The 16,004-nt window shown below is 37.1% G+C and overlaps 1 protein-coding gene across 1 annotated transcript in view; it reads left to right on the top strand.

Moving 5' to 3' along the window:
- The window catches only part of rapgefl1 (Rap guanine nucleotide exchange factor (GEF)-like 1), a 37,097-nt gene extending 23,358 nt beyond the window's left edge, over positions 1–13,739 (top strand). Inside the window, exons 8-16 of the mRNA XM_063903524.1 lie at positions 608–705; positions 915–1,037; positions 1,928–2,106; positions 2,656–2,746; positions 3,010–3,060; positions 3,253–3,340; positions 5,212–5,276; positions 5,851–5,905; positions 6,526–13,739. Coding sequence (XP_063759594.1) covers positions 608–705; positions 915–1,037; positions 1,928–2,106; positions 2,656–2,746; positions 3,010–3,060; positions 3,253–3,340; positions 5,212–5,276; positions 5,851–5,905; positions 6,526–6,650 — 875 coding nt within the window. The 3' untranslated portion in view covers positions 6,651–13,739. The remainder of the gene's footprint in view (positions 1–607; positions 706–914; positions 1,038–1,927; positions 2,107–2,655; positions 2,747–3,009; positions 3,061–3,252; positions 3,341–5,211; positions 5,277–5,850; positions 5,906–6,525) is intronic.
- The last annotated feature ends 2,265 nt before the right edge of the window (positions 13,740–16,004 follow it).

The following is a 16,004-nucleotide window of genomic DNA, read 5'->3' as shown; positions in this document are numbered from 1 at the left end:
TATACTTTAACATACACTCAACATAATCCTTTTTAATATCTACTTTATATTGCTGTGAAAACATCTTCAATAACTGCATTTCTCATAATTCAATGTATTCAACCCAATTAAACACATCATGATATGTTTATAATTTACGTACGCCCAGTAGAGCTTGAACTACTACGTGTTTTAGCCAAGCGGGACTGCATCTGAGCTGTTAGCAGCTTACAGCTAATGTTAGCTAGCTCACCTGGCAATTTCCACAAAGACTTATTGTTTACCTGTAGCATTATCAGGTACAATATTGGAGAAGATCTGTTTTTATCACACACGTTTCCCAAGACAACAGTTCTCTTTTAGTTTTTTGATACCCCAGTACCTGTTGTGCTGTAAAAAATACTTCTTTTTTTTTTAGACATTTAGCATCAACTTGGTACTAAAGTATCTGTTCTTGTGACATCCCCAGTTTGGGTTGATATTCAAAATAGGAATTCTCTATTAGGTTGGTAATAATAAGCTTAACCACATACTAAAAGTAGTAAAAGCACAGAATCTGAATATTTTGCAGTGGTCTCTTGTTTCTGTATATATTCCCATGTTGACGGATTTGTGTTGTGTGTTTCAGAGAAGGCAGTGTTTCGTCCCAGTGACGAGGCCGTGTTCACCACGCTGGGAGTCAACACCCACCTGTTCACCTGCGAACCCACCGAGCTCGAGTCGCTTGTGAGGAAAAGATCCCTTTTTTTGGTTTATACAGAAAAATGACAGAAAACATGGTTTGGTTTTCTTTTTTTAATTATGACTAAGTATCACATTTATGGTAAACAGTTTTAGTTTTGGAATACCTTTTGTTTCTATATACTTGTATTATCCACAGTGGTAAATGAGAATGATTTAAATGAAAAAGTATGATGTGTTTCCTGCACCATCAGCTCCCTCTCCCTGAGGAGATCCACTGGACGCCCGGTGACAGCAAACTCCACGACATGTCAGCAGAGGAGGTCTCCAACCAGCTGGTGGTGTTTGACTGGGAGCTCTTCAGCTGCGTGCACGAGGTTAGCTGCGTGTAAAAAAAGAAGTGGTATTAGATGTTTGTTGAAACCTCCTGTATTCTTGTGAAAGTGTTAGGGTAAAAGTGATTTATTATACTACAGACACCGTTTTCTTTTTATTTCAAATGAATTAAACAAAATGAAATGCCAAAAAAAGTACTTTAAAATCCTGTTTTGGGGCCAGTTATGTTTTTTGAGTAATTTGCATTGTTTTTATTTAATTTTTTAATGTTCACATTTTAGTCAACAATTTTTTCCATTTTCATTTGGCTGTATCTACAGAGCCGTGCACGAGGTTACTGACACGGTTTCTATCGCCACCGTGTGGATTTCTCTTCTCGTTACTAAACACAACAGTAGAGCTTGTCCATGCAGAGTTTTAACACAAAAACTGAAGTCATTTGAATTCTTAATACTTTTGGAGTGTCTCCGTGACTCAAGTTGTGTTCAATACATTACTATGAGGATTTGAGCTGTGAATGTTAATTACTTTGCAAGTTCATACGTTAAACAGTGACTCATTACATTTCTCTGGGACCCCGTATGTTTAAAACAATTTTTAATTTATTTCTTGACTCTTTCTCGATTGTCCATGACGGGGACGTTTCTTTGGGACTTCTTCAATTTGTTTATTACTTTGTAAATAATTGTATAACAATGAGAGCTTTTCATCGGGAGTCTGTTAGTTACTTTGTGATTCAGAAAGGTTTTCTTTGAGACCACACATCTTTCTGTGACTACGTACGTTTCTCTGTGACTTTGTAACTGTAAATATATTGTGACTTCGTAAATGACTTTGCGACTCTACGTTTTTTTCTGCGTCACTCCATATTTTTAGCAAATTCCTCGTTAACAGCTCCATTTGTCTTCTTCTTCGTTGGTGTCTCCTGCAGGTGGAGTTTGTGTGTTATGTGTTTCACGGGGAGCAGTCTCGCTGGCGCCCCCTAAACCTGGAGCTGGTACTGCAGCGGTGCAGCGAGGTGCAGCACTGGGTGGCCACAGAGATCCTGCAGTGCCAGTCGCTGCCGAAGAGGGTCCAACTGCTCCGCAAGTTCATCAAGATCGCAGCGCTGTGAGTCCACATAGCATTTACTCATAGTTTGATATCATTTGAATAATGTTGTGTATTTATATGGGGTTTTTTTTGCCATTGGTTTTATTAATTTTATTTGTATTGATGACAGCACTTAACCCACGTGACAACACTTACTGAATAATTACAAACATACATATTTATATTAGAAATACTAACTATTTTGCACATTTCTGAACAATACTACTTTTCCTCAAACTACACAGCTTTCCATTAAGTCAGATATACATTTTTTGTCTTGTACTTTCTTTTTTGTATATTTATATATATATTTTTTTGTTTTCACAGTCATTTCTGTATGCTCTCTGTTTGCTCTTATTTTACAACATCATTGATCTTACTGCATCTATGTTTGCACATTTATGCACCAAAGAAAATGCCTTGTATGTTACTAGGCCATACACCTGATTGTGAGCGATGAAGACAGAAACACTGTGTGTTCTCAGCCCTAATGTGTGTGTGTGTGTGTGTGTGTGCGTGTGTGTGTGTGTGTGTGTGTGTGTGTGTGTGTGTGTGTGTGTGTTTCAGTTGTAAGCAGCAGCAGGACCTGCTGTCCTTCCTCGCTGTCGTTCTGGGCTTGGATAATCCAGCTGTCAGCCGACTGAGACTCACCTGGGAGGTAGGACACACACCTGATGCCGCCCTGCTTCACCTGCACAAACACACCTGCTGTGTTTATGTTAGTCACTGACTTACACAAAGATCAGAGAGTGCAGGTGTTCTGCCCTCATTCTATTCTATAATATTTAATTATTTTTAAGATTGAAATGAGAGAAGACTGCTGACAAGGTTTATTTCAGTTTAGTTTAGTCCTTAAACAAGTATCCTTTAATATATCATTACCTTATACTTGTTACATATGATGTTTGTGTGTGTTTTCAGGGTCTCCCAGGGAAGTTCAGGAAGCAGTTTCAGCAGTTTGAGGGCACAGCGGTGAGTACATTTAAAAAACAAAAATATATATATATACTGTATATATATATTTAACATCCAATGACCTTAATATGCTTACTTTTTATTAATCTTGTGTTTTGAATCCAGGATTTTAACTTGTATTTGAGTATTTCCCCCGAAGGGTATTTGTTTTTTACTGCAGTAAAGTACCTGAACACTTGTGATTTGCAGGATCCCTCCAGGAACCACAAGTCCTACAGAGACCTGATCACCAGCCTCAGACCTCCTTTGATCCCCTTCACACCTCTGCTGCTCAAAGGTGAGGCTGCACTCAGGACATCTGGGCTTATTCAGACATCATTTAGTATCAGAACAGGCAATTAAAAAAAAGAAAGTGGAATAGCATCAAGACATTTGAGTAAAGTTTCTAAAAATTGGGTTTAATGCAAAAAAGTTCAAGTGGAAACAAGACGAATTGGAAATAGTCTAAGAAATTGTGAAAAAACACAGAAAAAGTGGAAAGGCTTAAAATGTGAAAATATAGCGCAGAATAAAGTTTAAAAAGTTAAAATATCTTGCTAAAATATCGCAAAACATTAAAAACACAAAAGCAATCTTAATAATCCTGAAATCTCTCCATCTACTGTTCCCTGCGGTGTTAGGTTGGTGTATGGATGAAGGATTTAGTAAAAAAAAAACAATGCATTATATTTCATTTGTGGAGTTCAAAAGTTTAAAATTGAACTTCTTTTAAACTTATCTTCTTCTGCATTTAAAAATATAAATACTGCTGTATGCTCTCACACAACAACAACAACAACAACTGAGTTTCCTCAGTTCATTAAATAATAATATTAATAGTTATTATTATTTAGACATATACATTATTTATTTATAATTAGTTTTGAGACTGATTGTCCTCCAGCTGTGGAGCAGATGTGAAGCCGTGTTAGCACGTACACTCCTCCTCACTAATTAGCACTTCTGGCTAATCAGCCCAATTTTACCCTTAAACTGCTACACACAAACACACACACACACACACACACACACACACACACACACACACACACTTCAAAGACTCCTCTTTATCGTCGCTTTTCCTCTTTTTTCATCTCTTCTTTAATTACGTCTCATTCAACATTCACACATACATATTCAAACACGCAGACGCACGCCGGCACACACACAAAAAGCCAGTGCACAAACACACTCGTACACACATAAAAACACACACTCGTCTTTCCTCAGCTTTCACTCGTTCAGTTAGAAACGACTTTAAATAGGATTACTGTACACACTGTACGCCTCTTACTGTGTGTGCGTGCGTGCGTGTACCTTAGTGTGCCTTAAGCTCCCTGTCTCCATGGTTACTAGGAAAAGAGAACGGAGGAAAGGATGGAAATGAATAAAATGGTTCAAATGAGAAAGAAGATGTGTGTGTGCGTGATGTTGGTGCGTTTTCTTTTTACTATATGAAGTGCCCCGCGCTTTGAAAGCAAACCACCACCAGAGGGCGACCTCTTAGTTCCACTGGCTGTCATTAGGGATACTACACTACATATTTAATTATTTAATAACATTTTGATGCTCATTTCAATCAAAACCAATGAGAATTGGCTTAATGTCTCACAGCATACAATAACATTTTTTATTTTTTTTAAATATAGAAGTGCACCCATGTGGAATATCATATTTACTTCTACTTAACATTCAGTTTACATACCTGTATTTTATCAATGCATTCGGCAGCATCAAATTATCTATCCTAGTTGAAACATCTTAGGGCTTTCTTTTTTACATCTTAAATATCCATTTGTAACAATCGTAACATTTACCCTAATGTAAAATTGTTTACTGTGTAAATTAAATATTAAATGAATTAAAATACAGTTCTTTTGTGAAATGCTGAAATATTTTTCCCAAAACAAAGAATTACAGACACAAAGATTAGAAATACTAAAATACAATCAAATACAAATACATTTAGAAGTTCTTTAATATTATCTTATTATAATTCTTGTTATTTTTTATTGTTTACTCCTTTAGACATCAATTGAATCAAGGATAGAATCTGAAAAAAAACAACCCTAAAGCGATGTATTACGATTAACAGAATCGAGCTTGTGTTTTTAGTTTGACTCAACCTTGGACTCATTAATGAAGTGCTTTTTGTTTTCTGTTTCTCAGACTTGACGTTTCTTCATGAGAGCTGTAAGACCTTTCACGGAGAACTGGTCAACTTTGAAAAGATGGTGAGTCAATTTAAATAACTGTTTAAATTCATATTGAGAAGAAATTCATATGTGAATGTTGTTGAACCTTAAAGGCAAGCATAGGTTTGTGCTTTAGGTTTGTGCTGACAGTAAATATATATAAACATTATCCTATTGTCGCTGTGAGCCGTGGGGCTGCAGAAACAAAATGATTCTTTATTATAAACAAAATAAATGGATGAATAAATCAATCTTCCCCTAAATTAGCCAAATAATATTTCAATTAAAGGTAGGCAGTATTAATTAATTAAAGGTGACTTTCTGTTTTAATTTGCTTTTTAATTTTTCAACATTTTCATTAATGACCTTATTCTTATACATTCTTTTAAAATGTTACTTTTTGTTTATTTTGGCTTTTATCATAAAATATTACATTTGCATTCATTTGTAATTAAACTGAATTTATTACAAAAGAAATGATTTAACTTATTTTTGCGTGTATTTATTTTATTTTCCATCCTTTTCAAAGAAAAGCTTTAACAGTAAATTGTCAGGTCATGATTGTCAATGATGGACACTACACTGACACGTCTCTCTGTTTCCCTTCCTGCAGCATAAGGTGGCGGAGATGGTGAGGATCATCAGGCGGTACCGGAGCAGCCAGCTAGGTAATACACTCTCTACATCTAAAACAGCTGATATACACCAACCAGCCACAACATTATTGACCACCTGCCTAATATTAGGGAGGTCCTCCTTTTGCGCCCAAAAAGCCCTGTCCCGTTGAGGCATGGACTCCACTACACATCTATAGTTGTGCTGTGGTTGTTCACAAGACGTGAGCAGCAGATCCTTTAAGACCTGTAAGTTGCGAGGTGGGGCTTCCATGTATCAGACTTGTTTATCCAGCACATTGATGGATGCTCGATGGATTGAAATCTGGGGAATTTGGAGGCCAAGTCAACACCTTGAACTGGTTGTGGTGTTCTTCAACCTGCTGAAAGATGCCACTGCCATTAGGGAATACAGTTTCCATGAAGGGGTTAACATCATGAGCCTGATGTTATGGCTGATCGGTGTATATATTAAACAATAGTGTATCAAATGTATAATAAATAGGATATCAAATTAAATCAAATGAACTATAATAAAGAATACTGAGAAATAAACTCTGTAAGCAAAAGTAGATGTTTGTGTTTTCTTGATGGATACTATTCACTTTCCATGAAGTGTTTCTAACGTCAGTGTGTTTTCTCCTGTTTCCGTGTCTTCCTGCATCACCTGGTAGCCATGGATACAGAGACGTCCCCCTCCCACCTGCAGACAAAGGCGTACGTCCGGCAGCTGCAGGTGATCGACAACCAGAACCTCCTGTTCGACATGTCCTGCAAACTGGAGCCCAAAGACACATAGAGGGGGGGAAAAAGATGGGAGGGAGATAAATGGAGGAGGAGGAGAAAGCTGTTGTTCCAGCAATTGCTGCCTGGAAACAATAAAGCTAACGGATGTAAACAGAGTCAGAAATAAGGTAAAGACGGAATCTCAAACTGGAACCACACTACATCCTTCTCTTCATCTACTTCCACCTGGAACACAACAAATAACGTTTTACGAAGACTTCTTGATCAGCAACATGAAGAGAGTTTGTCAAACTGGACCAACAACTCGATACACACAAACATTTTTTTCCTGATTTTCGTGATCCAGTCAGAGCTCGTATTTGAAGATGCTTGACCCGAATATAAGACAATAGGACAAACTACGCGGGAGTTTATATCTTTTACAAAGCGAAAAGGCTACACAGTCTTTTTCTAAACAAGTCTTGGAAAACTCTCAACGTGTTATGGCTGCAATTTAAAAGTATTTTTTGCTTAGGAAGGTTTCTTTTAGCTAAACGCCCAAGTCCTCAGGAGGAACGCAAGTTTTAGAACCAGATTTCACAGCCTCCAACGCTGTGTCCAGTTCTCTTTGTACATATTTGGAAATGACCCGACAGTACCTTAATGGCAGCCATGATAAGATCCGGGGGAATAGTGTAAGTGCTAATGGAAGCTTCCTCAGTGCTCCGTTATCTCTTTTAGCATACGACCATACTTTAGGAGAGGAAAGAAGATAATGCCCTTCCACAATTTCTTGAAGCAACAACACCTAAAGGCAAAGCTCATCACTAACATCCAGAGGGATATCTTCTTTTACTTTTCCAATCAAGGTAACGGAAGAGCAGATTAATGTTTTTCTACTATATGTCCGCAGCCGTTGGATGTTTTTATCATCTTTTATTCGTGTCAATACAGTACTTTTCGAAGGGTGCATCTCAGATCTACACAAAGACAGCTGCTTTGGGTCATTTTTGGCACCATCAACCAGACGCTGCACTTCAAACCGATGGCTTGTTGATCCAACGTGTTGGGAAGCATGTCAGAAACACTGGAACAGAAATATATATTTTTTTTTTATCACAAGCATAATCCATACAAGCATCTTGCAGACGGATCGATTCTTTATCCAACAGACGGTGCAATTGTGGAAGTTTGGTTCTCCAGGATATTTTCTCAGAGGATGCAGGACACTTAGAACCTCCTTTACACCTGGATTTAGTGTGCTGGGAGATTGGATCAATAGACACCTTGGGTCGTTTGACCAGATGTCTTAAGTAGTGTAAAAGCTAATGCATCCTGATGCGTCTTCAACAAGGACCAATCAGGGAAAAACGTCATCAAAACTGCGGGTCTCCTTATCTTTCTCATCTCTAGTTGGTTCTCAAATCGCTTACACTGAAACTATTTTGATCACTGGCTTATCAAATGTTAGAAAAATGTCCATCTCAGTTTCTCGAACAACTAATTTATCCCAGATTAATCGATAATACAAATATTTGTTAGTTCAAGCCAATGTCTGAACATTACAGTTATGCCGTAGAAATAGGTTACGAGTGGGCTTAACATCCTGGAACACGGCGAGGATTGTTTTTGATTAATTTTTTTCTTTTAATTCCTGGCAGACAAGACAAAGGTTGGCCTCCTGCCCAATAAAAACAACCACCAATAAACCATATTTGCAAAATGAAATAATGTGAGTGTGATCCGATCAAAGGCTGTAGTTTGAGATGCATTTAGAGAAGCTTCCTTATGCCAGGTGTAAATAGGGTCTTTATCTCTTCAGTAACAACCAGAAACTAAATAATTCTAGTCACTCTGAACCTTCGTAGAGACCCGTTTGATTGCTGATGGAATCTGTCAACTTCAAACGTCGCAAGTTTACGCGCAAGACGTCTGCGCTCCGAAAACTGGATTTCAGGTCTGACTATATTTTTCCATCAAATTTACAAACTCTTTAATGTTGAATAAAGGGCACAACGGACATTGTGGATCTGTAGCTGAACTCTCAGCGGGGGATTGTATCCATGGTCTACATCCGTGGACTGCTGACCTCTGATCTGTGGTTCCTGTCAGCTGCCATATCCCACACAGGGCTGTCAGGAACTTGGTTTGTTTTATCTGATTCCTCCGTGATTTCTCAGACTTACTTCAGCACATCGTCACGGTGCGTTCATGGACTTTGATCAGTTGACAGGAAACGTTTCTCAGAGGACGTTCAGGATGTATCCTCGCTGGATGAGAGTGTGTAGATGCTGGTTTTCTACCCAACATGATCTTAAATGTTATGCTGAAGACGTTTGGTCCTTCCTGCTTTTTGTTCCAGGTCTTTGATGACACACATGAAACGTCTCTTTACAGTGTTTGATGATCCAACCAGTCTGTTTGAGTATTGACGTTGCACTCGCTTTAAAGGACCATACCGCTGTTTTTTTCTACATGTTTGAACCATTTTAATCTAAATCATGTTCACACTGCCGAAGCACTACTCAGTGTTTATTTTTCCAATATGGCGTAATTCTTTCGAGACGGCAGCAACTATTAGTTTAACAAAATTGTCATGAAAAGCTGGTTTATGCGTATATCTCTAGCATCAAACATCAGTCAAATTCAATATTCTAGAGAAATATTGACAGACTTTGTCCAATAGAGAGTACAAATGACCATCTGTTTTCTCAGAATAAGACTACTTCTAAAAATGTGTTCTTAAACTATTAAGAGGATAAATACATAGTGTGCATATCTAGAAAACATAGACACATTTGCAGATAAACAAAGTTTAAAACAACGGTTTTGTCTTGGTAGACGCAGTGAAATAACTTGAAAGATACAATTAATCAACACATAATATTACAAACTAAACTCAATGAATTACACTTTCTAGGTAAACTGGCTAGAACATGTAAAACTATAATATCACTCTGAGGGCGTAACTCTCTGCCAAGGCAAAAGGTGCATTCAGTTGTCCTACAGATGGTCCTATTCCCCAAGATGGAACCTTTTAACTAACAATAACACAGACCCTTCAAAGGAGATGTGTGTCGGTGGTCTAGTAGTTATTTAATGAATAAATTATCCCAATATATTTTGACACAACTTGGTTAAATGTATTGTATGCCGTATAACCACCTGGTATTTATGTGAAATGTAAAGGTTTATTCTTTGGCCCATTCTACACACTTTCACCAAGTTTCATGAAAAGCTGCTGAAGGCAAACAAACTGAAAACATGACCTCCTTTGGGGAAAAAAACAGCTATGGTCCTTTAATAATGTGACTGAAAATGCTAACAAGTGGATTGAACTGATTACCACAAGACAGCCTATCAGCTGTGTTTACGGGACAGAAATACTCCAGGGAGATGAATACAATCGTACGAGAGGGTTTGACAGAAAAAAACCTTTTATTTTTCCTTTTTTCCTCAGCATTTGGGATCTAACTGCTGTCACATTTTAATGACCAGTCAGCTGTAAGGAAGGACCTGATCAAAGCTGCCCTGCCATTGGTCTGTTCTGATGGCAATAACAGGAAGTGGAGCTTGTTGGTCAACCTATCGCAGCAACAAAGCACTTTTGCCAAACCTCAGGGCTCAGAGACACAGAGAGGTTTTGTTTACTCTTTATTCTAGATTTTCATTAGAGTTCAGTTCAGTTGAGTCCAGTTGTGTTGCGATCAATTGGTTCCGTGTTTGTACAGCTGATCACTCTTCAGTCATATTTACTATAATAATCGAAATCTACAGAGTTGTTGTTTTTCTGCTGTGATCACCACCAGGTCTGAGTCCAGCCTGAACGCTCACACATTGGTTAAGATCTTTTCTTTTTGCAGAGCACTGAAGAGTTTCCCTCTCAGATGTTGTACATATTATATATTAAGAAGAAAATATTAATATATCACTTTGCTAATACTCTGCTGCTCACAAACATACATTTTTTAAATAATATAATAATATTTCAGAAAGAAGTTCTTGCGATGATGTAATTTTATACATTTTGCTATGTTATGATTACAAAGTCATTATTTATAATGTCGTCATATGCCTAACATTCATTCGTAACATGCACATTCATGTATTCGTAATATTTGAAGATGACGTCACATTTTATTGCAAAATAATGTGTTATATGATTTTAAAAAGTAATTTGTCATAATGAAGTCGCTTTTTTCATAAATAATTCACAATGAAATCATTTAATTTAATTTCATCAGATTCTCTAAGTATATAGCAAGCAATACAAGAAAACAATCCCGCGGTATTCTTGAATTATCAGTTATATATATAAGTTAATTACTAATCAAACTTATGAATAACTAACCGAAATAATGTCTTAAGTTTAATTCATACATTTCAATTCTCTAATTCTAAAAATAAACTAAAAGGTGAATTATTTTGGAATAAAATTAGAATATGAAGAAATAATGAGTATATTTGACTCTTTTCACATGAACTGAGCCGTTATCAAAGAATATGTAAACAAGCCTCCTTTACATTCGACATCTATTTAAGGATTTACAGTTCGATAGGTACATTTATTTGCATAAACACATTTTTTACTTTATGGTTGGGCTGAGACTTCAGTGCGTCAGAACGGTGCACGCGTTTGTATAAATTATCTAAAAAGGTGTAAATGGTTTTAAAAGTGTTCTCTGTGCTCAGCTCTGGTGGCAGTGAGACTTTGTCATTCTCCATCTGTACCATAACATCCTGTTTGTAAGAGCTCAGTGAGGCAGATCCCTTCCAGAGACAAGTCTGCCGATTCAGGTCAGAACAAGAACAAGCAGTTCAGCTTTCAGACCCAACAGCATAATTAAAGTCTGCTTTATTTCAACCTTTACAACCTGGCTCTTATTTTGGTTGTTTGGTGACTTTATGGACAGAAAGAGAAACTTTTGAAAAACGAGATTTCAGTTTTCAACATTTCAAATATTCAAAAACATGACGTGTGAACTGAGGCAGCTTGATTCTGAACGGGAAAAAATCTGCAAAATGTCTAGCTGACAAGATCTTATAGCTAATATAAAGTTTTAAAAAGTTCACAAGTTTGTTGGAACAGCAAACATTTTTGAAAACAAAAGAACAGGCTTTTGAGAACAAGTTAAAACTTTCTAGAATATGTCTTCAATCATTCAAAAAGAGTCGGACTTCAGAGAACAAGAGTCCATACCTTTTCGAGGATGCAAATTCAACCTTTCAAAACATTTGAGAAGACAAGTTTCAACTTTTGAGAACAACAGTTTGAACTTTGGAAAGCTAAAAACAAAAAACATAAGTTTGACTTTCTTGTTCACAAGTTCAAACTTTCAAGAACACTAATTCAAAGTATTATAAATATGCTAATCTGAGACCAACATTTTGAGAACCACATTTTGTGTACACAATTTTGAACTTTCAATGAAACCCGTATCAACTTTCTAGAAGAAGTGTTCAAATCATGGAGAGGACTAACTTTCGAGAGCAAGAGTTTGACATTTAAGCGGGACTTATTTGTAGAACGTGAACACTTTTTTGTTCAAAATCCCATACTGAGTCTGAGAATGCATTTACAGGACTCAATATTTGCTGTTGAAGATTTTGTTGAGATGTTTTTGGTGGTTTGGTCGCCTGAAAAGTGTGAAACCCAGTGAAGATGACACCATCACTAGTCTGCCGGTGGCTCTCTCAGGACCACTTCCTGGGTGATTGGCGCTTTATGATTATAGATCCCTCCTTAGTTTTGGGCAGAAACAGAAATGTTGAATCCCAACTTTCTCTAACCCTAACCTATCTTTAACGTTTCACATGACCTAAACAGACCAAACCTTCCAGATTTCGAACGTTTCGCAGCTTCTGCCTGTAATTCTGCTGGGATCCATCGTTTTTGGAGGCGGACGGTCTCTTGGGTCGAGGCTGTCTGCTGTGACGCCGGCATTTAAACAGTGAATAATTAAAAAAGTGTACATACTGCAACCCTGTAAATAGGCAAATACTAACGGAGACTCTATTTTATGTATCAGCTGAAAGAGAGTGATGCTTACTCGATGAGAAATATTTGATTTGATGTTTTTTATTTGTAAAAGAGAACATGTACAGTGACGATAGAAAGAGAAAGAAATGATGATGAATATATGACTTTATGAATTGTACAGTTTAATCTCTTCAGTTTGATTGTTCTGTTATTTTCTATCTAAGCTTGGGGTTGTTTCTGTTAGTTTTTTTGTACAGAAGTGGCTGTTTACATCGATTACAAGTCCTTATTTCTGTGAACGTCAGACAGACAATTTGATTGGAGCCGAGATCTGGGAGGAGGCGGGTCTTGCAGGATTGGTGTCATATTAACGAATATTATGGAAACAATTTGGAACAAAGTTATTCTGTGAAATAAATATTGGAGCGACTAAGGACATATTAAATCCTGTAATTGATATATGCTATGTTATAGTGTTATTTTCTTTTTGACAAACAGTTCACAGTATTTAATATCCCACAAAGGGTTCATTTTATTTGTAAATTATATTAAAAGCCATATTCGTGGGATAATACGTTGCTCATTGTATTAGGAAACAATGCAAGATCAAGATTTCATTAGAGATTCATTTACTTTGAACCTGTATTTCATAATAGGATTCTTTTTCCTATATGACTTCATCATCCTCATTTCTTTTTTTCCCTCCTAATCATGAACGTCTTTCCCAAAATGATGATGTTATTTTTGAAACCACTGATTTACTTTCGCATCATAGTGATGTACTTTATTGTGTCATCTATTTTTCTGCAAAACCAAGCCATTTTCCAAAGCCTTGTAAAGAATGTAAGGATCAATGAAGGTGTTTTTGCAGTTTCCCTAAAAGTGAGACTTTTATTTTGAAATAAGACTTAAATATAATATAAATCCCTTGTAATTTTGGGGAAAATTGACGAAAAAAACCCAACAATTTAAAGCTGGATGTGTTTATTTTTTGGTGAAATTAATATTTGTATCTATTTATTACACTTCATCTAAACTACTGTATGTTTAAGTGTTCTTACAGTTTAAGTTTCTGAATTGATTTGAAGTTCAGCATAATTGTTGAAATAGATTTTGATCTCGTCTCCTCCAGACTGACGCTCCATCTGCTGGCACTGAAATAATAAAACCTCTGGACAACAACACATGTGCGTTAGAGTTGTATTTACCAGCCAAACACTACACTAACACTACTAACTATTTTATGTTAGAGGAATCGTTTTATTTTAGCATGCTAACTTATGTATGTCGTTGTTTCTGCAGATATTCATTCCTTAACCAAAGTATTTGGATGTGCTAATTCTTACCTGTTGATGGTGCCTTCATCTGATAGACTTCACATTTGCTATGTGTATTACTAAGCACAATGAAGGGGCCAAAACTGCAGTTCCTCTAATGGCCACTTGAGGCATTAAAAGTGAGTCTCTGCATAGACCCCATGTACAAATGCCCCACTTTATAGCAGAAATAAACATGTTTACTGCCTGATACCAAAAGTGTTTTTGTGTTCAATAGATAATTTTGGTTTTTGAATACAACGTCGCTGCTTTAATTATATTAAGGCTTAAAGTTAATATAATATATATAATTATTTGAGGTGTGGACAAAAAAAATAAAAGCTTATAAGTCTCTTATGAGTGTCAGTTGAATTAAATATGTAACGCAATATAAGAAAGAAATGAAGTGCAGTGTCCGTGCCCGATAGAGGTTCTGGAAAATTGCTATTATATATGTGCATCTTAGTAAGCAGTACATGTTACATGGCATGGACCACAGGAAACTTAATGTGGGCTGCCAAGCATCCAACACATGCAGATTTTGCCATGGCACTGCAATAGTTCCTGCAACACAGCACACAGACAGCACGTACAGAGTGGTGATGCACTCAGCACCTTTCAGGTTCATGTGTCCCGAATGTATTGCCATGTAAGATGGCAGTCGAGTGGCTGCATTTAAGGGGAGGTGTGTTTGGATTTCAGCTAATAGGCTCCCTTCTCTCTGCAGGATTGTAGCAAGGACCAGCATGCCCCCTGGGAGGAGAGCTTTCCATCCCTGATTAGGAGAAGGTTTATATTTAGGGTCAAATGTGGGGGAAGGTTGGAGCTCCAGATTAAAGATATATATCAGAGGGTGTGTTTGCATGTCGGCAGGTGTGTGTGTGTGTGTGTGTGTGTGTGTGTGTGTGTGTGTGTGTGTGTGTGTGTGTGTGTGTGTGTGTGTGTGTGTGTGTGTGTGTGTGTGTGTGTGTGTGTGTGTGTGTGTGTGTGTGTGTGTGTGTGTGTGTGTGTGTGTGTGTGTGTGTGTGTGTGTGTATTAGTTTCAGCTGTTATATAACAGTTTGAGGACAAGACCCCTCCATTACATAATACATCACACCTGTTAACCCTCCAGTAGGTGGTTGCTGTGCTAAAATAACTATTATAATTCTGGATTCTCAAAACCTGAGTGGAATCCCCAGAGTCCTAAAAATGAAGCCAATTCCAAAGCGCCTAAACCTGCATTTTCTCTGATATCCAGCAGGGAGCAACATCACTGGTTGCAAAATAAGTCCCAGAAATCTAGGAGAAAATGATTTCTCATTTGAAATGTTTTACCTCAGTAGTCATTTTCCTGGCGGGTCCCTGGTCTCAACCTCTAGTTTCAAGTCTTCTTCAATACTGCGTGATGAGTAAAATGGTAAAAAGCAGCATTTGGTTCAGGGAGGGGCTATTTTGTGACACACAAGTTAAGTGTACCAATTTTGACCCCTCAAAATGTCTTGCTCAGTGTGGCATTGTACTATGCTTCACCGTCTTGGTCGGTGTTGGCTCCAAAATGTTAAAATGATGTTAAGTATACAAGTACATGTATTGTAAGCCTACCCACTGTCAAGTCAAAGTTTTATATTATACTATTGCTATTATTTCTAAAGCTTTAACATGTAGGCGTTACTTATATGTTGTAGCTGCCTGACTTTAAGCTAATACTAGCTAAAATACAAATTCATATTTTGGAATAAAAGAATAAAGTAGGATTACAAACTTGAGTGACACAAAAGAAACTCAGAATTGTAGTTACACCACTGTTCTGTAAACTAGCCTCACTAGCTTTAGCCTCATCTGTTGACATCTAACATTAGCTTACTTTGCCCGCTAGCAACAGTTGTTATTTTAGCTAACAAAAACTAGAAGTTGTCTTTTTCTACTTTTGCCTGAAGTCAAGGACAATATTTTTCCTTCATCTATGTGAATGGAGATGGTAAACCTTCCACAGTTATTGTTGTTAGCCATTAATTTGCTCTTCCAGATTAGAAAAAATGGTTAGCGACAGTTTCTAGGTTGTGCTAAACTTAGAAAGTGGTTTGTTGATTCACATGCCATACTTTGTCCAGCCCATTATACAAAGATAAAACCTGCATGGAAACAGAAT

The sequence above is a fragment of the Eleginops maclovinus genome, chromosome 16, assembly GCF_036324505.1.
Source record: "Eleginops maclovinus isolate JMC-PN-2008 ecotype Puerto Natales chromosome 16, JC_Emac_rtc_rv5, whole genome shotgun sequence".
Classification (NCBI taxonomy): domain Eukaryota; kingdom Metazoa; phylum Chordata; class Actinopteri; order Perciformes; family Eleginopidae; genus Eleginops; species Eleginops maclovinus.
This window is presented reverse-complemented; position numbering and strand designations above follow the sequence as displayed.